This window comes from Vanessa atalanta, chromosome 19 (assembly GCF_905147765.1).
Source record: "Vanessa atalanta chromosome 19, ilVanAtal1.2, whole genome shotgun sequence".
Classification (NCBI taxonomy): Eukaryota; Metazoa; Arthropoda; class Insecta; order Lepidoptera; family Nymphalidae; genus Vanessa; species Vanessa atalanta.
The window spans coordinates 8,643,028-8,669,404 of NC_061889.1; the positions used below are offsets into that span (position 1 = coordinate 8,643,028).

The 26,377-nt window shown below is 32.6% G+C and overlaps 1 protein-coding gene across 1 annotated transcript in view; it reads right to left on the reverse strand.

The window, feature by feature from the left end:
• Positions 1–26,377, reverse strand: part of LOC125071588 (hemicentin-1-like) — a 106,068-nt gene that overhangs the window by 53,820 nt on the left and 25,871 nt on the right. Inside the window, exon 2 of the mRNA XM_047681909.1 lies at positions 177–274. Within this exon, the coding sequence (XP_047537865.1) occupies positions 177–243 (67 nt within the window). The 5' untranslated portion in view covers positions 244–274. The remainder of the gene's footprint in view (positions 1–176; positions 275–26,377) is intronic.

The following is a 26,377-nucleotide window of genomic DNA, read 5'->3' on the forward strand; positions in this document are numbered from 1 at the left end:
AGAATTTGCCGATACAATTTTATTACTTCCACTGGGATTCCTTTAGTGAAGTTATATGGCATTCAACCCATTTTATAATATATACTAGTATTGAAGTAGTGATATGTGAACCACCTATTAGATAAAATATGTAAAATATATAAACAGTTTAAGTTAAATTGGTAGCTAACGCTCACTCGTTACGTGTAAGTGGGGGGCGACCGCCCTCGAGAGCAGCGCCATTAGCAGCACGATGAGGTGCATGCCGCTGCATCCTACCCGCTCAGCAGGCTATCTGCAACAAAAACGGTATATTTTACTACAATTTAAATATAAAAGAATATATTCTCCAAAAACAAATGAATCCTTTGTCAGAAACGTGGAACGTGTAACGTGCAGCCAAATGCGTTGAAATTATTCTCTGTCAGACTAAAGTGATAATTTTTGTATCATAAATGTTGTATTCAAATTCTACCTCGAAATTTCACTCATCATATCCATAGGAACTTTACTCTAAGAAGATTTTGTCAAACTACTAACTATGATAACTAGTAGACTATTTATATATAACTCGATGTAACCCGCGGATTTGCGTTTTAGGGGTTAATTGTCAGGTTTTAGTTTTAAGAAGTAGCCTGTATGTCCTCTCTTAAGGTTCAACGTTGCTTCATATCAAATTTAATCAAATTCGATTCACTGGTTTGGCCTTGAAAGTAACACACAGACAGATATATAGTTACGATCGCATTTATAAAATTAATATAAATTTTTGTTTATGAATTATTGTTTGCAATAAAGAATGCTATTTTTTTTTCATAAATAATTGTATTGTACTTTCTTCGACTGACCTTGGGGTAAATAGTCCAAAGAACTACCATGAGTGTTCATCTATCCACCCTGTTCTGGACGAATATTTGATCACGCATTTCCTAATATCCATCTTAGACTGGCTGTTTTATAGTGCACAACCAAAAAAAATTTGGACCTTCAAATTTTATGAACTCTAACACGACTATCGATGAAACAATAAAATAATTTTACAAATCAAATAATAAGAGATGATGATGTTGTCGTCTGCACCAATTTCTGCCAATCTCAAGGGAGACCAGCCAAATACACAGGAGATATTATAGTGCAAAAGTTTGTGAGAAAAAACACAGTCTTTGTTTCCTCACTCTCAAAGTCAATCGGACGGCAAATCGACCCTACTGGAAAGAGGCGCTTCAGACGCAGGACGAACGGCTTTTACGTGATTTCCGAGGTACGGGAGTGTACACACATCCGACTTCCAGACACCGGGCAGTTACTGGGAATCTTTCAATAGAAAGCCCAATAAAATTAGAAAAGCCTATAAAATATAAATATAAAAATTGGCATCAAAAAAGCTGGGTATGCTCAGCAAGGCAAGATAGTATTTCACGTCGGCCCTTCGCTTAATCGATTTTTAAGACATTTTCTGCCTCGCGCAACCACTCTGTGGAACCAGCTTTCGCCAGCGGTTTTTCGACTTAGGAACCTTCAAAAAAAGAGCGTACTCCTTCCTAAAAGGCCGGCAACGCACCTGCAACCCCTCTGTAGATGTCCATGGGCGGTGGTAATCACTTTCCATCAGGTGAGCCTCCTGCTCGTTTGCCCCCTAAAACATAAAAAAAAAAACTTTGTTTCGACCAAACTTGGGGTTTAAACCCAGGGCCTCGGGATATATGTCCTAAATGGAACAACATTACATAAAGTACTGGCAAAACGGCGCGTACATCTTATGGTACCATAATAAATGAGCTTCGAGGTGAATTTTTTTATTGGTTTATAAAAATAGTTAAAATGTTTAAATATTCAATAACATTTATCAACTCATATTTAAATAAAAATAAGGCGCAACCTTTTCGATATGAACACAGCATGTGTAAATATCACTTGGTGTACAGTCAATTTAAATAAAGAAAGTTACTTAGAGTAGACATGCTATTAATAGTTCGAATCGATTATCGTAATTTTCTTTTTTTATACTCGAGCGACCTATCTTCAAATAAGCCAACTTAAAATATAATACGCTATATTTATTCTAAATATGTTTTGGATTTTTTAATTTCTTTATTAAATTTCAACATCCATAAGATCTGACATTAAAATAAGTTAAAATAGCTCCAGATTCTTGTTAAGGCATACGTGTAATGCATGTTAGCAAAGATCATTAACATACGAGAAGTCTATGGCAGCACTAAGAGACGTCTAAGTTTAAGACAAAACTTTTGAAACTGGATCTAGCTCTGTGGCTGAACACATTAGTGCTTCTCGATGTGATAGAGCTTTTAGTATTCCTTACTAATTAATATTATCAAACGATTTCATTAATTTAAATATATAATACAACTATAGCTTACTTATAGGAAAATTGGAAACATATAAATTATCAATTGTTGATTAGAAAAAATAACAATGTTTGATTTAATATCGGAAATAACTGGAAAAAAAATGGTGTTCGTTTCATTTGGGCTTGTTGTGTTCCAGTTTGAAGGATGAGTTAGCCAGTGTAACAGGCATAAAGAACATAATCTTTGTTTCCAAGGATGATGTGATATAACAAATTATATATATATATTGGACGAAGACAACTCTAGGTTAAAAAATATAGGTACTTTAATATCAACAGTGTTCGTTTTTTTTAAATTTAAATATCGCTACTCTACAATTTGTTACCAATTAATATGTATGCGTAATAAATAATATTCAATTTTTGATTAATGGACTCGACGCTGATAGTTTTGACAACTTAAATAAATTACTTAAAAAGCGTAGCTGGTCCTCTCCATATGAAAAGAATTATATTTGTATTCCAAATAACAACAAGAATCTTCTTAATAACCTTTTTCAAAATTAAAAAGTATTTTACAGTTACAATTAATTTTCCCAAAAATATATATTAGTCATATAGTATAATACAATAGTCTTAAAAAAATGTATCAGCCATTGATATGGTTGGTGTGATGTAAGTCGACACTACTTTTACAAATTCCTTAAAATAATTAAATCTAACATTATATTATAAGGTGTACATTGAATGTAAAGCAAAGGGCTTCTCCAGTTTTTAAGACAAATATTTTGATATTTCCCTTTTCATAAGAATAATAAACCGAAACAATTAATGTATTTTTGCGAAGGCGAAATATGAATCACTCAAGTTTTATGTGAAAATCTATGAAAAAAATTTATCTTATTTAGCCTTCTCTCAGATCAAGACAAAAGGTGTGTTCTAGTGCAATTGAAGGATAGTTTGTGCAAACAAAATATTATTGAGAACCGGTAGTAGGACGCGTGTTCTCTGTATTGAGCTAAAGGCATCAAACACTTTTCTGATCAGCTTGCTGGTCTAAGGTACCAAAAACATAAGCTTGATCGAAATATTGCTAAGTTTTCTACTTTGTGACAGTCAGGGATTTTATAATTGATACTTTAAAAAAAATAGTACAATAAGAGTAGATACAATTAATTTGGAAAATTAATTTAGAGTTGTTTTCTATTTTAGTTTAGTATTGTTCCAAATCATAACTAGTTGTATTAATATTCAGTGGCCTATAGTTCCAAGTAAGATTAAATTTGGAAATCGTTATCATAAAAATAGTAGAAGATAAACGCTGTAATGTATCATTAATAAGAATTAAAAATAAAACGGGGGATATGATACCACCCTGTGGAACACCTACGTTACCATTGACAAATCAGAATAATTCTGAACTCATATTCGCTGTCTACTACCATGAAGGTGACAATGAAATCAGTTAAATGTAGAAGGTATATTTTATTCAGAATAGCTAGTACAAGAATTTAATAACGTTCGAACTGTTTCTAGTAGATTGTCCATTGCTATCTTGATATCATCAATAATTCCAATAAAAGCAGTAGCTAAACTATAACCTGTTTGGAATCCTCGCTGGAGAATATTTATACATTTTAAAAAAAGGACCAAAAATATTGCTCAACAAATTCCATATTCAAACTCTATGGACGTTAATCCATAATCTTTATATAAAGAAAAATCCAATCATTGGACCAGAAATGTTGAAATATTTTTTGGCAAACAGTAGTAAAATGAAATATTTTATTTAGATATCGTCAAAAGCTAGTGAAAACTAGTCTAGAGATATTATATTCAAGTTCAAACTGAGTGATAGCCAATTTATTACATCACACTATTGTGTAAGATTAAACTGTTAAAAGATTATACACATACTATATAGATTTTAGCCACCGAGATGGCCCATTGGTTAGAACGCGTGCATCTTAACCGATGATTGCGGGTTCAAACCACTGAATTTTCATGTGCTTATTTGTTATTTATAATTCATCTCGTGCTCGGCGGTGAAGGAAAACATCGTGAGGAAACCTGCATGTGTCTAATTTCAACGAAATTCTGCCACATGTGTATCCAAACCAACCAACCCGCATTGAAGCAGCGTGGTGGAATATGCTCCAAACCTTCTCCTCAAAGGTAGATGAGGCCTTAGCCCAGCCGTGGGAAATTTACAGGCTGTTAATGTAGACTTTAACTGTATTTGTTTTTCTTGATAATTAATGATTTTATTTAAGCTTTATGAAGCTATTTTTTACAATCTTGTTTTTATAGGCGAAATGGCAAATGAGCTACCTGTTGGCAAGAGCTGGCAACTACCCACGGATGTTTGTACTGTAGGAAAAATTAATCATCCCTATTATGACCACTGCAGTAATTTACAATTATTGTTCAACTAGCGACCCGCCCCGGCTTCGTATGTCTTTATACACAACGTTCACCGTTTTTCAGTCATTATAAACCGCTATGTTCCTGCGTTTTAAATCTGTAATTTCTTCGAATATATTTTTTTAAATGACATACCGTAAAGAGTCATATTGATCTATATTAAATGCCCAATGTATTTAAGGTATTTTATTGGATAAGGATTAATGCAGTATTGGGTAAAATCGCTTTGAAAATAAGCTAATATTTTTCGTAAAAAGTAAAGGATAAAAATGGTTGTTGTGGGCTATCCATAAGAGATAGATATAGGTATACATATACCACTGTAGACTTTTTGAAGACCTTTTTAAGGTGTACAATGATGTGGTACATTATTTTGATCTATCTTGTAGGGTTCAGCCAGCGTTTGCCATGTAAGCGCAAAAAATAGTGTTTATTAAGACATCACTTTAGAAACCTCTAAAATTATCAGTGTTTCTTTACTATATTGTGCATGTATTATACATATAAACTTCCTCGTGAATTAATCTATCTAGTAAAAGATACCGCATTACAATTTTAAAATATAACGCATCACAGTGACATACAGACAGCGGTAAGCGACTTTGTTATATACTATGTAATCAAGCCCTTCCACAAATTTTCATTGAGTTGTATAATAGATATTTTATTTATAATGTCCAATAAATACATTTTGTTACATTATTTCTTTTATAAAAACTAAAATGGCAAATTAATTACAAAGTTTTCAAACTATTCCTTTCCTGCCTTTTAACTCGCCGTGTTACAGTTTCGTTCAAATATATCAAATACTACTTTTAAACTTTGCGAGCACAAGCGAAATATCTATTTTAATACTTTCCATACGAGAATATTATGGCCGTTTCGGGTTTAAATTTTTATCACGTGTCGGATAATTTAATTGTTTTTCTAAGCTTAGGAATGAAATTATACCGCTGCAATAATTTGTGTAAGGAAATTAAAAATAACCTTAAAAATACTTAAAATATTACATAATTTTTGATTATAGTATTATTTTTTAATTCAATATATTTATCTGATAACCTTTTAACTCTTTAGTTTATTACCAATCAACGCGTAATAAATATACAATTTTTCCAAGCAATTTTTATTGTATGCAATATTATTGATTATTATTCAATATAAATAATTATTGACTACCTCCGTGGTCGAGTAGTGGGTACACCGGTTTTCATGGGTACGCTGCGAGGCCCCGGGTCCGAGTCGATATAGAAAAAGTTCATTAGTTTTCTATGTTGTCTTGGGTCTGGGTGTTTGTGGTACCGTCGCTACTTCTGATTTTCCATAACACAAGTGCTTTAGCTACATTGGGATTAGAGTAATGTATGTGATGTTGTCTAATGTAAAAAATAAATAATTATACAAGTATCAATTATGCTCGAAATTCGAGAGGTGCTCTGCTGAACCACGAATGAAGCTCTACATGGAATGGGCAATAAATGTGTCATATTAACATGATCCCGCAGTCTCTCTAATCTTTGCTGAAATCGGGAAACTCAGTGATTTTAGTGGGTAGGAATATCACTTAGAAATATCCCCGAGGGAGGCTAACCTTTCTGAAGATTAAACTGGTTGGCAAAAAATATTATGACACATATTTTCTACAATACCAAAACCTACGTTATATACGACTATTTTATATTCATAGCGCGTCGTGTGAGCTTGCAATGTTTAATCACTGAATACTACGGTCTATCTGTATATATACGGTCTTACTAGTTTAATGCAAAGTGCTATTGATTGTACTTCTCAAGCCTTGTTAATTAAATTTGTTAAAGTAGCATAAACTCACAAGTTTTTAATAGTAGTGTAATAAATGGATAGAGGTTCCATTTCTGATTGCCTTTGACGAATGAAGTTCTTCAGCAGGTTGAGTGAGCAAATGATAGAACCGATTAAGCGTCAATAGCGCAATGGTTTACGGGCCGCCTAGCGATGTAAAAAGTCGCAGGGTCGATCCTAACCCCTTGGGCTGTTGTCGTACCCACTCCTGACACAAGTGATAAGCTTATAAGGAGGTGTAAATAGGAATATTAGTAATTCCTTACTTATTTCGGGGCATTGCTAGTATTCTTTAAAAAAAATAAATTGACAGGGAACCAATCCACCATTAAAGCATTACCAAGAAGTTGTAAATATTAACGTTTAGATTTTATATTTTACTGGCAAATATTAAAGTCAAAATAAGTTAGGCGCTGAGTGCAAAGTTTTTAAGTGGAATACTTCAGAACGAAACGGTTCTGACGCTCTTTTACAGCCTGTCTGCTTAATCACATATCAAGTCTTTCAAAAAAAAAAAACATTTATAATAAAATAAAACAATAATAGAGAAATTAATACAAAATATGTTTGAAAGAATTCATAATGGAAATGGGTTAGGGCGTTAAGTTCAATATATTCACAAAATGGCTGTAGACGGCGAGATCGCTTGGCGCAAAATTCCTATGAGTCATTAAAATATTTTTATGTCACTATATTATAAAGACTATTATAGTCAGACTATTAAACGTCAAAACGTCCTAGAAAATAAACCAAGAAACACATAACTAATGTTCTAGATTTTTCACGTTTATTTATTATACCTACTGCTCTAAAGTATCACCGATTTGTAACGTTGTCGTACGACCGAATTTGTAGCTGCAGCATAACGAGTGAGCTGTAGAGTTCAAAGGTACGATATCATACAATATAGCAACATTCAGCGGACGTCAGAGGTCTGGTATCCCTAGTCGAACCGCTCAGTGTAGGTGACACTTTAAAACAGCGGGAGCAGTCTAGAGCTCTGGTGATATGATACCATGGATTTGGTCAATATCGCAATCTTTTAATACCGGTCTTTGAAGCCGGGATAAGACCCCTAAGTAACCCCTCTGATTCGTTTCGATGACAACAATCGCAGTCCTTAAGAAGGTAAAAAGTGGTTAGTTTTACCAACGGAGGTCACTTGACATGAAACTATACAGTTGACAGTGTTAAGCACTTGAAGCACGAAAACGCAATACAAACCAAAGATATTTGAAGTTTTTGAGAGATGTATGTATTACCATTTTTTCTGGATTGTTTTCATTATTGCCATTATGTTGTACTTTAAGCTTCTAAGTTGTTTTATTGTCTTAAAAGATTTTTTAGATATTATTAGTATATTAAGTATATTTAAGTGTTTTTAGTTATAAATAATTCAAACGTATAATATAAGTTGTTTTTTTTTATAAGAAATTCAACTGTTCTAAGTGTTGAGTTTGCTTTATTTTCACATATACTGATTATAGAATACTATCATCGTATATATTCTTATACTGACTTTACAATCAGCTATAATTCAAAAAGAATGTATTTTGGCTTTTTAACTTTTCTAACTCTGATCAGAATCACAATTAGCGATCCCAAAAACCCTAAATACACGTATGATTTAAAAAAAAAATATCAATAAAAAAAATCCCACTCAAAAGCTTTTAATATAGTTTATTATCTCAAAATAATATTGCAATAGGTTACAAGTGTTGAAATTTTATTAAACCACTTATTCCAATAAATACATTCTGTTAAATTTCAATACTTGAATTAAAATCATCATTAATCACGAACAAAGCAAAATTATTACAATTGGCAACATCATGTAATCGCTACAATATTTTTTTTTTTTTTGTATTGATAAATAATTTCGTATGACAAAGGCTATGAATATACGTAATGGCGCTATTGTTCTGCGTTTCAATTTACGTACAAAAATGTTACATTCCATAGATATACTTTTATACTATTTCTTTAAAAATAGTTTTTATATATATATATATTTTTTTAATGGGATAGAGCAGTAAGTATAATGGGATTGAGTGTTAAAGAAACGATTTTCATTTTTGACACTTGATTGGCGGGAAATTTTGAAAATGTTGCGTTTCTAAAAACATAAATTTTTTTTTTTTTATTTTTCTCCGTCAAACTATTTTGATCTCATGAACTAACGGGATTATAATAATAAGTTTTTATTATTATACTCTTGTTAGTTCCCGAAGTTGTCGATTTTTTTTTTTATTCTAATGCACTTTTTCATGCGCATCACGAGTCGTCCAATAAGATTGTGTAACGATTGAATTCGATTAATATAATTTCATGTCTTCCTTTTAATTTTTTAATTGTAAGCAAGACATTGGAATAACATGATCACACGAATAAACATATCGAAACTCGTCCTGACTATAAGAGTTCATAACATAATAATGGCCTTAAATAACAGAAACATTGTGGTTTTTAGGAAGCTGACTGAAACACTAAAATAATTATGGTACTCCGCAGCATGGTACCCACGACATTTAATATAAAGACACAAAGTAAAAACAGTAAAAATATTATAATAGTATTAAAGTAAAGTACGTAAATGATATCGCAAATAACAGACAATCAAATTAAGTTAAATATAATTTGCGTAATTAGAAATGAAACTTATACCTGCTATATTTTTTTACTCGACGATACTTTCCATTTGCCTCGGACAGACATTAGGGTCCGTTCCCATTATTATCAACGCCGGTGAAAATTTTTGATGTTAATGAAATTATTACATAATATATAACATAGGATGAGCAAATTGGCCACTTGATGGTAAGTGGTAACAACCCCCAAAGGCATTGGCGCCGTAATAGATATTTATAATTCTTGAGCCTGTAGTTATACTCACATGATAATTTAAGCCGGAATACAAGCGTTTTGAGAATTGCTGTTTGGCGGTAGAATATGTATTGAGTGCATGGTATTTACCCAGAGAGGCTTGCAGAAAGACCTCATAAGTAAGCAGCTACTTAAGTTAAAATACTTACAAAACTTTAAACAGCACCTTTTTCTTTATTTAGATTCTAGCGAAAGAACCTTAGTAGCTACTGTGTCATTAACCATATACGTCATAATTTTGTGTTTTGTGTATTAAAATCAAAGAATATTTGAAGCTCTCATAGGGTCTCCTTGTAGGGTATATCTCGACCTCCGTGTCGAGTAGTGTGTACACCGGTTTTCACGGGTACGCTACTCCAAAGTTCCTGTTTCAATTTCCTGTCGAGTCGATGTAGAAAAAGTTCTAAATCTCTCACTCAATTGCTTTAGCTACTTACATTGGGATCAGAGTAATGTATGTGATGTTGTCCAATATTTATTTAAATTTATTTAATCTTGTACATTATAATAGGCCTTATTTATAAATACTTTCTTAACTTGATCCTTGAATATACTCTTTGGTACACCTAAAATAGTCTCATTACTATTAATATCAACAGATATATAATGTAACTAATGATTGATGTGAACGAGTCTTTAGTGAATTCGTAAGGGTGTGATACGCTGTAATAATATAATTCACGATGTCTATTTCATCGCGGTATTACATGTGTAATTGTTACACTCGGCCTGGGATCGTGCAGGTAAAGGGCGCGGTGGAAAACGCTATTAGGCTAATGTGTTATTTGTAAGTCGAATTCAAAGATGTATAGGCTGCGATCGTAAAGCGTACGATTGTATGCTATATCATAATATAAATATATTTTTTGTTTATCTTGGAACGTGTATCATACGTTTATGTGTGTTTGTTTGTATATTATCTACTAGATACAATCTGTATCTATACATACATACATACATATATAAATAAAATTAAAGTGTCAGTTTGTAATATTAAAATAACCGCTTTTTTCTAAATGCATATATGTATACGCGGTACAATTACCAAGTCTGTCTGTTTGTTCCGGCTAATCTCTGAAACGGCTGGACCGATTTATTAACTACAACAATGCATTTTTTGTTAAATTCAAACGCAAACGAAGTCGCGGGCACAGCTTGTCGCCAAGCTGGACATACATATGTATATACAAGTCAAAATAAAAAAGAGCTACTTCACAATTCATGATTGCTTGAAAGAGTGGCAGGAATGCTATAAGCATTTTCTCGTTGAATCACGATTCTAATTCTCTGGGGGGGATTGAAGCAGTCCTCATATCATCAACAAGATTGGAAATAAAACGGAGTGTTGTATACGTTTTATTATTTTTGCCACCGTTACTTCAAGAGCTTCAAGAGCAAGGTATATATGTGTATATGTAAAACATATTATAAATGGAATGTTTGTAGTGTGATGTATTTTATTTCAAAAATAGATGACTGTGTTTTTTCCTGTCTAATCTATACACATAAAAGCGAAATACCACTCACTGTTTAATCACGAAATCTCAGAAACTACACTTAAAATCTTGAAATTTGGTAGGTAGGTTCCTTATAGGGTGTAGAGATCCGTTAAGAAAACGGATTTTACGAAACTCCACTCACGGTGACAAAACGGGGTTTGGAAGTTTGTAATTTATAAAATACGCGCGGGTCGAGTCGCGGGTTCAGCTAGTCTTTAAAATGTCAATCCAAAATAACTTAATAAGAACCTTCTTGAATAAAATATATATGAATATAGATTTTAAATAAAAATAGCCTCCATAATGTAAGTACGATTACCTCTTAACTAAACATTAGTGATTTCCATAATTTGTCCAATACAAAAACGAGCCTGGTCATACGCTATTCCTTATAATTTGTACTGCATCGAAAAGTTTTGGCAGACTTAGCCAGGTGTAGCAAATCACAGAGCGAAGTAAAGTAGCCTAAGCACTGGAGGCAAGAGGAACCGCTAACCGCTAACCTTCGAACAGCGGACACTTACTCTCACTCAGCTAGGTTTTGTTTCGAGCGTTCAAACGATGTGCAACGCTTTGGTTTATAGATTCTGAGCTTCAATTGCTTTGTATCTAAGAATAATAAAATTGGTAATCACATGATATTTTTTTAATTTTTTTATTGTATAGGTAGCTCATGTATAGTGGTCACCAATTCCGAAAGTCATTGGCGCTGTAAGAAATATAAACCATTCCCTAGTTCTCCAATGCGCCATCACCCTGAGGAGGCATACTCGACCTTCAACCTGAACACAAGTAAGTATTGCTGCTTGGCGGTAGAATATAAGACGAGTAGGTGGTACCTACACAGACGTGTATGGTGCACAAAACAATACTACAGGCTAATAAATAACACAGGGAGAAATATGTGGATAATTATTTCGTTTTAATATTAGCATCAATAATGCCTGTATTTTATTATTTGAGCGATGTCAATATTCCTGAGTGCGATCTTAACCAAAGAGGGTCAAACCTTTATGTCATACTTTTCAGCGTTTTACTATGTAGCAATTCTGTATAGTATATAAACAAGTTATAACATATAGTATTTCCATTCAACGTGCTCGTATATAGTTCAAAACTCGCTTGCACTGAAACCGCAACTTGTTCTAATTTGTGGCACGTTCTGTAATTTAACGAATTTGTTGAGTACCGCTAGTTCGTGTCTATAGAATTTAAATCACTTATATTCGAAACAACTCACTTCGTCAATTACAACGCAACAAGTATAAAGGTAGATTGAATTTCCAAATATTAACTAGAGTTTAAGCGGAGAATTTGTAAATTACTAATATCTGTGTTAATATTTTTCATTAGTTTATTACATGAACTTACAAAGAGTAGAGCCAAGTGCTCTAATAATTTGGCATGTATTTTTTATAATTCAACATAATGTTTATATGCGAGAGCATCTAAATGATGATTAGTTATTTATATTTGTCATTTAATACTTTTTAATGTCACTGTTTGCTTTCCTAATAAAATAAAATAAAATAAGGATATATTCAGAATATACAAGAAATAGTCAGGTAGAAAGTAATGAAAAAATATTTTAATTTGGTGATATAGAGGTATAATACGAACAAAAGTGACAATTAATTAAACCTCCTTAAACAATATATTAAAAAAAATTACATAGCCTTATTAATGTATTTTAATTAAGCACAATATATATACATATATATCATCATATTATATATGTTGGTATTCAACACCGTTCGAACAAACACCAAGAAAATTCAATGAGTAATTATTATTTAATACACGTTGTTATTACTCGCCACTAGATGGCGACTAATATATATAAAATAACAAAATGTCCTCCTGGCCGATGAAACAACAGCAGCTATTAAATTGACTCATTCTCATAGCCAATGGGCTACCTTCCCATTGGGGAAGGGAGCACAATATGACAAGAGAGATCAGGGCTCAGAATCATGGTATGGTAATACAGCAAACTTCAAACATCGTACTACTAACGATAGATTCAAACTCTGGACCAAACAATTTACAACCATACCAGCTAGCCACTACATTGGTATTCGTTTACAAAAATTCTATGCTAAATTATATATCCAATTAAAAGCCGCTACGCTTTAATGGATGAATTGTTGGACGTTGTAATCCCCGTGACATTTAAATTATAAACCCTGACGCTTACCTTTTATTTGTACTTTTTTTTTATTTTTATTTTTCTGTACAAGGCCGTCATTATAGGTTATCACATATATTCGTCACATATTAATACTTAGTATTATTGAGGTTGAGTGAGCTAGTATAATAAAAGTACTGGTATAAAGAACATAAAATATTAATTCCTAAGGTGGAGAACAGTGTTAATATCTCCTTATCTATGTATAAAATTATTTAAAATTTATTTAACATTTTTGCATAAGCTATCCATCTAAATAACTTGTCAGCTTATTTATAGTGAACGCTTTTCTACAGATAAAACAATTATATTATGCAAATATTTGATGTCTTTATTAAAGTTTCATAGTTAATTGAAAATATTTGTTTAAAAAATTACGATTTCCATATATAACGACTTATATTACTTGAATCTAAATCAAAATTAAAATCAAAGTATTCTTTATTCAAAAAGGCTCTACAATTATTATTATTATTTGAATTTAATATCATTTAAATATAATATAATTGAATAAATTCAATTATAAAAAAGGCAATCCAGGATACTCTGACCTTCATAACTCATCTGACCTTAACCTGTACAAAATTCGTAAACTTTGATTCTATGGAAATTGCATTGTGCAAAACCTCAAAGCATTGGGTCATGTTTGGAAACCCTCTCTTGGGAGCTGAACCCTTTCACGTTCGCTCATCAGATTTGAAACTTCCGTCTCGAAGGAAAAAGTTATTTTGAATGACAGTACGTTTCATTCATATGAAACCGTTTACATCATACAATTTTTCCAAACTTTTCTTATCGAATACAATTGAATTGTTATATGGGAATTCAAATATGGAACGTATTTGTACAACTGAAAATATGTTATTGATTAAGTTGTTTTTGAATTTTTTTTTTTTATGGCATTGATTGGCGGACTAGCATATGGGCCACCTGATGGTAAGTGGTCTACCGTCCATAGACAAAGACACTGTAAGAAATATTAACCATTCCTTGCATCTGTGATTACATTGGCTCACTCACTCTTCTAACCGGAACACAACAATACAGAGTAATGTTGTTTGGCGGTAGAATAACTGATGAGTGTGTACCTACCCAGACGGGCTAGCACAAAGCCCTACCACCAAGTATAGTACTACTTCTCTTCTCTCTAAAAAAAATTAAAGGAAATATTTGTCCTCCATGCGTTTCTGCACCATTGATCTGATAGTTAATAAATAAAAAATCTAGGCGATCTTTCCCTCTCTTTTTTTTTCTCTCGATCTCTTACTATTATATGTACGTAGTTTGTTTTTTCTTTGGATTTTAATAGAATATTGTTTATTTATTTCATTGTGTGTGTTATTTTATGAGCCGAGATGGCCCAGTGGTTAGAACACGTGCATCTTAACCGATGATTTGGGGTTCAAACCCAGGCAAGCACCACTGAACTTTCATGTGCTTAATTTGTGTTTATAATTCATCTTGTGCTCGGCGGTGAAGGAAAACATCGTGAGGAAACCTGCATGTGTCTAATTTCAACGAAATTCTGCCACATGTGTATTCCGCCAACCCGCATTGGAGCAGCGTGGTGGAATATGCTCCAAACCTTCTCCTCAAAGGGAGAGGAGGCCTTTATCCCAGCAGTGGGACATTTACGGGCTGCTAATGCTAATGCTTCTCCTCGAAGGGAGAGGAGGCCTTAGCCCATCAGTGGGAGATTTACAGACTGTTAATGTAATGTATGTATGTGTGTTATTTATACGTAATGTATAGCGAAATCAATTTTTTTCCAACCGAGTGTCGCACGACATTTCTCATTTTTCTTTATAATGTTTGTCCTTAATATAAACTAGTAGAGAGTTTTTGATAAATATTACGATCACAATTTAGGTGAGCTGGTGTTAACGAGTCTGCAGCTTCGTGCAACATACCATTTTTAATTAACGGTAGTATTTCTCGTGTTATCTTACATAAGGACTATTTGGCACGTCAACGTATAAAATAATTATGTACACGCCATAATATAATTTGATAATTAATACTTTTACATATAGCATTATGTTTTTACATACATATTTTCTAAATTATTCGATCTACCAACAAATATTGGCGCTAATGTTAGAAATAATAACATCACCAATACACCGTCAACTTATCGCTGTAAGAAATAATAACAAAAGTAAAGTAAAAAAAAAGTAAAAAGTATGTTTTATTTAACAAGTTTGTACTTAAATATAAAGTTGTTGGAGTCTCCTTTTAAGCATATGAAAAGCCTGTGCCAGGAAACTCCGCTCTTCCATATCACGAATTAGGTACAAGTATACAAGATATTTAAAGTACAACAATAATAAAGAAACAATATAAAAAAGTAATAATAAGAGAAGTAATTACCAAAAAGGAAGCAAATGTGGGATTAAAATGTATGTGTGTGTGTGTGTGTGTGTGTGTGTGTGTGTGTGTGTGTGTGTGTGTGTGTGTGTGTGTGTGTGTGTGTGTGTGTTGTATGTGCATGTTGGTGTGAGTAGGATATGAATGCTAGTTCCTATATTCTAAAAAATTTTCCGTTTCTTGAAAACTTAAAGATTTTATCCATTTTATTATTTTAATTTTACACTCTTTACAAGTTTTTGAATATATATCAACGTATTTATTTATTTTATTATATAAATAGGCAGATCTATTATCATACTGAATACTAGCGAAGACTGTTTTAGTAGCAGGGATAGATATAACATTATATGCTATACGTTTATTGAGTAACGATATATCGTAGGTTAAACAATTCGCTACATCGCCAATACGCCGCCAACTTTATGAACCAAGATGTTATGTCCCTTGTGGCTGTAATTAGACTTGCTCACTCACTCTTCAAACCGGAACACAACATTACTAAGTATTTCTGGTTGGCGGTAGAATATGTCACGAGTGAGAGTGTTTGCCAGATGTGCTTGCACAAAGTCTTAACCACCAAGTAAACATAATACCTTTTAGTTATAAGTCTGCACGTCTCGAGTACCGGATTCAAAATCTGAGTCCGAACTATAAAACATTTTTTGGTTGTTTTTATGTCAATTTTTCATTAACTGACTGACTGACTCATTTCTAGACGTACAGATTAATAAGAAAAAAAGTTTACTTGGTGTTAAGGCTATACTAGGAAGTGAAGCTAAGCTGTTAAGTTGGTACTATGCCTTATCTCTCTAAGATCATATTTAATTTCCATCTCACTGTGTGCAACAGGGTGCAACTGTGTTTGTTCATATTTGTATGTAATAATCTCCTGTGAAATCCTTGGAAGTAGGGACAGGAGAATATTTATATACAGCGTAACGATTATAAAATCTAGATAAATCTAAAGAAATCTTTACTACCAAAAGTGGTTTTAGAGGAGTTCTATATGCTTCACGTGACGTGGAGTTCAAGTCATATCCAAAATGGTGCGTGATCAATTCTTGTCTCCGAGTGTTTTCGGGTTTCGATTATGACCAAGTTTCTTGATGTTGAACACGTTAATCGTCACAGAACTGGCTATTGACATAGATAAAAATATTAGGTCACTTTGCTATTACCGTATTAAGACTAAGAGCATTAAGACTCAATCGATTAAAATACAATGAAACAGTAGACACTTATTCAACGAAGTGCAGTGGGTTATCGGTTCTAAACGAAATCTGTTTCGATATTTATATCGCGTTAAATTAAATTAAATTAGAAATTTTTAAATTGAAATAATTTTGGTTATGTTTAATCACGAAAAATTTGAAATAGAAATGCACTACGAGGATATATTAAAAAAAAAAACATTAATTAAATATATGAATTAAAATGTGCGTATTAATTTTGTATGTTATTTAAGTGATCTTTAATTTATTTTCTTTAATATTGCACACACACTAAAAAAAGGATGCAAAGGGTGGTTATCACTAAAGTCCTGATCTCATCCAGACAACCCCACAAAAGGATGCAAGTGATTTTTGAGACACAACACTACTGAGATTCGTGTTAATTTTTCTCAGTAGTTTTATATTTAATCGATTGAGTCGATCTAAAAGTACTTATAACCTACTTGAACAGAAGATAATATTGACGACTAGTGTACTATGTAAAATCATATTTTTTTAATTTTAAAAATTAGGCTGAGCGTTAAATATGCCCCCTAGTGGTAGTGGTAGATAGACAATGGCAAGCGTAAGAAATATTAAACGTCCCATACATTAAAGGTTGGTAGCATACCTTACCATACTTTGGGAACTAATGTTATGTCCCTTGTGCTTGTTGCCCTGGCTCACTCACCCTTCAAACTTAAACAAACTGTATTAAGTATTGGTGCTTCGCGACAGAATTTCGAAGGGTGTGTGCTACCTACCCAGACGGGTTCGCAGAAAGTTCTACCACAAAAATATAAAATCAAATATCAAAGAAGAATCATCGCTATATTAACAATAATTATTATGGATAAGGTGTAATTAATAAATCGCATGGCGTTAGCATTATAATGTCTATCAAAAGCAGACTATTTCATTGTTATCATTTATTATTGTTCCTGTAAGAATTTCCTATTTCGTCCAAGATTATATTTCGTTCCATCATAAAAGCACCTTCAGATAAAAGACTCTCGAATTACATATTTCCAAAGACAATAGACGGGATGGGCAGGTTATGTACAATATTGATATTTTCGTCTGAATATAATCTATACATAATGAATTTGGAACGACGCTGTATCTGGACACGAAGGAATAATAATATTCATAATTAAATATTTTTATTATTAATAATAATGTTATGGCCTTGAATATAATTTAAAAAAATATATATTTTGTGAAGATGCTTTAGTAAAAGAATTATTTAATGTTGGAAAGCACTGATCCCTGACAGGTTCAGGTTTCTGTTCTGTCCAAGTTTGATAAACGAATACAATGTTCATAGACATAGTTCATAGCCGTGCCGTTTTAATGGATTAAGACATTGACACCAATGTGATCTCAGTATTAATCCTGATGTAAAGGAAATTCTGATATAGCATTATTTTTCCTTAATTTTCCTCGTTTTACCTGGATACTGGAATCCGAGAATGGATTGAATTATGTAATATTGAGTTTTACAAATAAATATTGATTTAGTATCGGCGTATGCTACCTATGGAGTCTAGGGTCTAGATGCCTAGTTTTTACGGGTATAAATCCCTTGGTTTCATATTCAGACAGTTTTTTTTGTACAATAAAGGTACGCAAACAGGCAAATAGGCCATCTGATGAGTAATACTCACCACTATCCACTTACACTGTAAATAATTATCATTCCTTTTATCGCCAATGTACCACCAACCTTGAGAGCTAAGACGTTATATCCCTTGTGCCTGTATATGGGCTTGCACCAAGTAAATGGCCGAAGGAATAAAATGTAACAAGTTTTCAGTAGTTACGTTCTACGCCTCACCTATTTCCTGTCAATTGCTATTCCCTTAAATTATGGAAGAGTGACGTCATTTTTAACCTTGAACACTATCTCATACACCATCAGCTACTCTTATACCTTGACTAAAATCAGTCAAGAAGATATAAATTACGGTCTATTTCAATTCACAAAAAACAGAAAACGATTGAAGTTAACAATGCAAATGTACTCTGTATTTACTCAATGAATTTGTTCACAAGCCTTAAATGTTTCATGGAAGAATTTTCTTTGGATTTAAAGCTCATCTGATGGAAAGTAACCAGTGCCCATGGACATCTGCAACATCGGAGGACGCGCACGTTGCCGGCCAAGTTATATCGGTTCGGAAAGATCGCCAGTTCAATTTCTACTTTAAAAAAGGTTATATTTATTTTAATTACGTAACGACGCCCGAAGATATGGAACATTGAAATTGAGGGCAATTATATAAATGTATAAGAAAAAGTAAGAGAAAACAAATGAAGCAATATGTGTCGTAGTAAATAATCACAGAACGAATAATACCATATACAATATAAATATCCCACTACTTTGAGAAAAATCGATGAGATGATTTGTTTGATATACAACACGAGTTATTTAATACAATCCATCGCTTCTTGAAGGTAAGACCGACCCGTATGCCGTCACGGCGAACGCCATGACGTTATCTAATCTCTTCAAGCTTCCTCTTCTTCGCTGTTTTCTTGGTTGTGAATGGCGCGTATGCCCAATCATAAAGTTTGCTTTGATAATAAATTGTAAGAAGCACAGTCCGAAAGTTCAAATAACTCACTACTGGGTTAAAATCTTCTCTACTTTTGTGGATAACGTCAAATGGTCTATATAATTGTAAGTGGTCACCACCATAGACAATGTTGCTGTAAATATAAGCCATTAGTTGCATCGCCAATTTACTAGCAACCTTAGGAACTAAGATGTTATGTCCCTTAAGCCTTTCTTTATATTGACTCACTCACCCCTCAAACCGGAAGAACAACATTACTATTGACATTGGCAGTAGAATATAATATAATTTTAATTATTTAATTTACTTCATGTAATGCGTGTTAATTGTTGTCAAGCTACACACACACATACATAGAGTATAGTATAAAGACACGTTCAGACATGAAATTTAAAGTTCTTAAATGTCCAAGCAAAGAATAACTTTAAATTAGGGTCAAAGTTTCAAATGAGGAACGTGCTACAGAACATTAATACTGCACAAAACTATACCTTACCTATTTCTCTCTTATAAACTGACGTAATCTCTCTACTCATTGGATGTAGGACTTTAATAAGAGTCCGTGTCGTGTGGGGGACGATATAGACAAAGTTAAAATGGTGTTCAAAAGTCAACCTTATTTTAATAAACATAAGAATAAAAATACAATGGATTTAGTACAATAAAATAACCGGTCACATAAAGATGGTTCTTAGAACTATGACATTAAAGATCAAAATGCTATCAACGTAAATTTTTATGATAACGCGATACGCAGTTCATAAGACGTTGAATATATAAGTTATAATGTTAAGAAGTCGAACGTGGTGCAGATATTGTTTCTTATATTGGGATCGTTGTGCAAAATAAACATGGGGTTTTGTTGTATATTTTTACTCTGTAGAAATACATGCTATACGCCAGTCAATCTTATTCTTCTGAAAAATGGACATATTTATGTTTTTCATCTGTGTCGTTCCAACTATTTAACCGATAGCGACCTGTGTTTGTAAATGGAATGGATTCTATGAAAGTAATAAAACGTTAAAGAAATTAAAATATTATTATTTATACGTAATATTTTTATTTTATCTTTAAATTAATATGTAAACTTTTTAATTGTGCACTGTTTTTAGTTAGTAAATGTTATGTACACTTGTCATTGACGTACATATCTAATGTTTAATATAGTCACTTTAACTGTAAATGTTCAATATGTATGTTGTAAGTGTGCTTGATATAAATAAATAAATAAATAAATAATGTCAACATGAAAAAAAAAAAAAACAAAAAAAAAAGAAAAGAAAAAAAATGATATAGGGAGAAAATATTTTATTTATAAACTTTTAATTTAAATTATTAATTAGCGTAGCTCCGCGTGATATTACAAAGGTTGGCTGAAAGATGTATTATTGGGATAAATTAGTACTACCCTTCAAGAAATAATTTCGTAATATTCTATAAATAACTTTAATTAAAAAAACTTTTGTTATCGTTAACGACATAATTTGTTTTCGTTATAATTATATATTATTATCATACAATAAGGAGTAAGACATTCAAACGTACAAAATAAACATATATACTTATAAATAATAATCGTTATACGATGCTATATAAAGGATAGTTCGAACATCTGCTGTTCGTATTATTGACCGTAGGAAATGATGTCGAATACTACTCTAACTGTTAAAGTTGTCACGTACATATTCCAAGCAAAATAAAGTGCCGAAATAAACTACAAAGAAAACTTGAGAGTTTTCTCTTCGTTCGTGTTTGATTCGATAGGAAATATCTGAAATATTTATCGAGATCCAAACAGTTATGCGACAAAATCGACACCTTCGTTAGTATTTAAATTATACTTCTGCTTTTAGTTTTGTCTGTCATTTTACACTAAAATACAGCTTAATGGCGTTAAAGTTTTGTTACGCGGCTTATAGTGGAGGAAGTAAGTTTATCTTGGTGGTCTGGGTAGGTACCACCCATTTATCAGATATCCTACCGCCAAACAACAGTACTCAATATTGTTGTGTTCCGGTTTGAAGGGTGAGTGAGCCAGTGTAACTACAGGCACAAGGGACCTAATATCTTAGTTCCCAAGGTTGGTGGCGCATTAGCGGTATAAGGAATGTAAGGAACGCCATTGTTTGTGGGCGGTGATGACCATTTACCATCAGGTGGCCCATATGCTCGTCCGCCAACGTACACCTTAAAAAAAATCTGTAGTAACCGTCTTGGAAAGAAAAAGCGTTATGCTTAAATTCAATTCATTGTATCTCTTTCTCTTTCCCTTGTTTTTCTTGTTATTTAAAATAATTTACTTGTAGTTTTATTGATCTAAAACGTTGTTAATTAATTTTAATCTGTCCGTTATTTAATACAAAATAAACAATGAAAGCAACTTCGATACAACCGGGTGTCACACGATACCTTCCATATTTTTATGTATATCTAGATAGAGTTAAAACTGGTGGTCATACTACTTTACTAATGTGCGAATAGGGCAACTTTTGACCACTATTCGTTTCAATGCATTCTCAAATTTGACAGTCTATTTAGACATAATAATTAAAATACACCAAATCATTCGGTTAAGAACAAACGAATTCGTCTTTTGAACCCTTATCAAAGTTACCATTTCGTTTGAGTATTATGTAATTCCAAATTTAAATTATCTTATTTACACGAAATTAAATATTCAAAGTGAATTGAAGTGAAAAAAATGTAAAGCGTAATAAAATGAATTAATAACGGTTGGCTGGTTACGAGTGTTGAGATTAAGCTGTATTTATTTGCATATATTGTCATTCGGATTTAGAAAGAAATACTTTATTAGGTAAATAATCGTAAATCATACTTATATATATGTCGGAAATGAAGTCAAAATCGAAACTATTGGGACCACAGACAGGGTCTACGTGGTGGCAGTCCGGGCTGAGCTAAGTTCTGCTCGGTCAGGCGGACAGTTCACTTCTAGAAGTGAAGTGTTATGAATAAAGAAGTTAGACTCGGTGTTGTGGTTTTGTAATTAAGTGCTGAGTAATTCTAATTAATTGTATCCGTCACGTTCGTCAAATAAAATCTTTGATTGTCAATTGTTTATTATTTGAACCAACACTTCTCATAAAGCCCACAGTATATAATACGAGAAATATTATGGATCAGACTACCGAAAATAGAGATAATCCGACATATATATTATAATCGACAATTCACTAAAACCTTTAAAATAAATATCGTCGGACACTGATTAACTAAGTTTCAGTTATATATCAACAAAATATTATGAAATTCATCAAGAATGCAACTGATTACAAACTTGTTACCACCATGACAACCCAAGATGGATGCCCCTTTCTTTTACTACGTCTCAAAGGTGACGTCACTTTCTTGACCACATCAGTTTTCGTTCTACAATAATATGTTTATAGAACAGTTCCTCAATACCTATTATATGTTGATCAATTGTGTTGGATAGGTTTTATCGGACCGTGATACTCTAAAACTTCGATGAGTGTTTGAGACCGAAATTGTGGTCCATTATGACCTAGTTTACTACGATATAAATATGTTAATCTCTAGTAGTAATTAATTTTAATTGTTTTAAAGGTCCGATACCACTGGCTCACAATATTATGCGTTTATGGTACAAAGTTGAATTATTTACAAAAGCCAATTAAGCCGGATGTTTATCAGCGAGCTGTAACTGTAACTTCTTTGATACAGTAATGAGGTTCTCGTGTGTATGCGGCTAGTGAATACGCGGCTTAACAATGCTCAAGTTTTAAATTAATAAAAAAAACTATAAATGAATATAATACCAAGAAAACAATGGTAAGTGAACACTTTATAAATGGCTGAACTTGCGGCTATAACCGCGCGTTTGTAAAACTTTACTTATAGCACATAAACCGTCAGCTCGCACTTTACTCCCTCGAAAGGTGAATTAAAAAAAAATTGCCTACATCCTTCCTCGGTATTTAAACTATCTCCATACGAAAAATTTCATCTAAATCGATTCAGAAGTTTAAGCGTTAAGAGGTAACAGACAGTTACTTTTGCATTAATAATATTAGTCATCATCATCCTCCTGCCCTTATCCCAATTTACTCGGGGTCGGCGCAGCATGTCTTCTTCTGCCAAACTTCTATATCTGACGTCATCTCATAAGTAACATTATTTCCAGCCAGATCATCTTCCTCACAATCCATACATCTTTTCATTGGTCGTCCCCTTCCTCTATATCCATCCACGTTCATGAAAAAGCCTTCAATAATCATTTATTTTCTCGAAACTTCTTTATATAAATATTGACAAGAATTTTATCGAAATTAAGAGATATTTTCGAATTTATAATATAAGTATAGATTTATAAAATATATAAGATATGTTACGGCAAACGATATGCAATGGAATTTTGTTTTACTATGTGTATTTTAGCATTAGCAGCCTGTAAATTTCCCACTGCTGGGCCTCCTCTCCTTTTGAGGAGAAGGTTTGGAGCATATTCCACCACGCTGCTCCAATGCGGGTTGGTGCAATACACATGTGGCAGAATTTCGTTGAAATTAGACACATTCAAGTTTCCTCGCTTTCCGTCACCGCCGAGCACGAGATGAATTATAAACACAAATTAAGCACATGAAAATTCAGTGGTGCCTGCCTGGGCTTGAACCCGAAATCATTGGCTAAGATGCACGCGTTCTAACCTGGGCCATCTCGGCTCTACTATGTGTACATGTATAAAAACCACTATATGTTTAATTTGTTTTTCGCATCAACGGTGAAGGAAATAATCGTGACGAATATGTAAATACAAAAACAAAACAAAGATTGTTATGTCTCTAGGGCCTGTTGTTCCACTGACTCACCCCTAAAACCAGAAAAAAATATACATATACATACTGACAGTAAAATATATTTTGAGCGGGGTGTCATAGACTTGCACAAAGTCCCTCTACCGAGTTAAAACATTCGTAAACAAAGAATTTAGATTTTAAATTTAACTTACTACGTTAATTAAAAACATTGTCAATGAACAGTCAAAGTTTCGGTACGGGTAAATTATCGTACCGTAAATTAAGACATCCAATCGCATTATGCATCCAATTAATTATAAAATCAAGTGGCTCAGTTCGAGCCCTTAATTTGCATATTTTATGAGCCATATGAATGTTCGGTCGTGTGAGCTTGTTAATTAATAAACTTAACTTATGATTTTAGTATATAATAGTGAAAATTGTGAGGAATACTGTTATTAAAAAACACAGCTTTTTAACAAGGACCAAGTAGCAGCAAAAAATATAGATTTAAGTTTAGTCTCTGTATAGCAAATAATTTTTTTTTTGTAATTCTTTTCTCATACAAATTATTAAATTCAAAAAAGGGTTTCGATTTTTAAATTTAGAATCGAACAGATAGCATTGACTTCGATAAACGACTTTATATATTGAGGTTTTATTTAAATGACTGTTAATTATAATTCAGAAACATGTGATAAGCCAATGATGGACAGTTAAGCCCAGTTGAGCTTATAACGAAGCTTACATAATTAGTCAGAACATCAAATTATATACGCATTCCAATTATTATATCAAAACATATGCTATTTAAAATAATCTATACATTATATAACTATATAATAAAGGTTTTACATAAATATAAAGAGTTTAATTAATCACATTTTGAAATACATGACCGCATGTATGTACGATACATGACCTAAGCCGATGAGTTTTACAAGATGATGACCTCCGTGGTCGAGTAGTGTGTACACCGGTTTTCATGGGTACGCCACGCCCGGGTTCAATTCCCGGCCGAGTCGATGTTGAAAAAGTTTAGTTTTTTATGTTGGCTTGGGTCTGTGTATATGTGGTACCGTCGCTACTTCTGATTTTCCATAACACAAGTGCTTTAGCTACTTATGTTGGGATCAGAGTAATGTATGTGATGCTGTCCAATATTTATTTATTTACAAGATTTGAGAAATTTGCACAGAACGAAGGCCAGCACTACAAAATACACAATTACTCGTCTAAGGACATTAAATAGAGGAAGTCGATTCTGATGTTAGAAATATAAAAATTGTTATTAAGTTAATGAGTTAAAAGGTGAAATTCAGAATGAAGGTCTGTATTGAATTTCCTCATTTTTGAAAATAAGTAAGTAAATATAAATTTCTGTATTGAGGCATGCGTTCATGAGTAAAAGCCGGTCGTTGTACCGCTTTTAAAGAATCATACTATAAGTTAAAATTGAGGATCAATCAGTTTCCGATGAGAAATCTAATCTGGTACACGAATTGTAAATAAATAAAAAAGAAACGAAACAAAAAATACTTTTTGTATCAATATCCGAAAGAAAAGAAAAAATGTTTTCATAAAAAAAACATACGACTAAACAAAGAAAAATATATTTCAACGTCTGCCTCCGTGATATGTGTCAAATAGTTACGAGTGTATATAATAATAACGTAACATTCAGCTTTTCTTTTAGGAATGAAAAAACTGAATTTGATATATTTTGTGGTTGTGACGGATCATGGAAAAATATGTTACGGATATTTATATACAAAAAAAAAAAAAACTGCTCAAGACCCATTTCCCCGTTACCATTGAACTGTTAATATTTTTAACTGAACTTGATACAACAACATTAATATATTGATAATTCACGGCTTCGCCAGCGTTAAGTTCGAAGTTTTTAGGTATAAATGAATGAAAAGAATGTTTAAATCGAAACCACCTGAAGACAAACCTTTGACAGGTTTGCAATCATACAAACAAGTAATTTGTTTTATAATTCGTGAAATGGCCATACCACATATTTTGAATAAGGTATAGAGTTTGTGCAGTTAGGCCTTGTAGAGTTTGAAGCTTGGCTTTACATGATAACTATTGAAACGCTCGAGTTTTAGAGGATAGTTACCAGGCCTTAAGTGTAAAAAGCCTTTGTCCTTCCTTGGAGTTCAAGCTTGCTTCAAATCAAATGTCAATCAATTCGGTTGAGTTATTTGGCGTGAAAGAGCAACAGACAGACAGGGTTCCTTTCGCATAATAATAAAAATAACAATCCACAAATGTTCCACTGCTGGGCGTAGAGTAAAGGTGTGAAGCTAATTCCTCAGT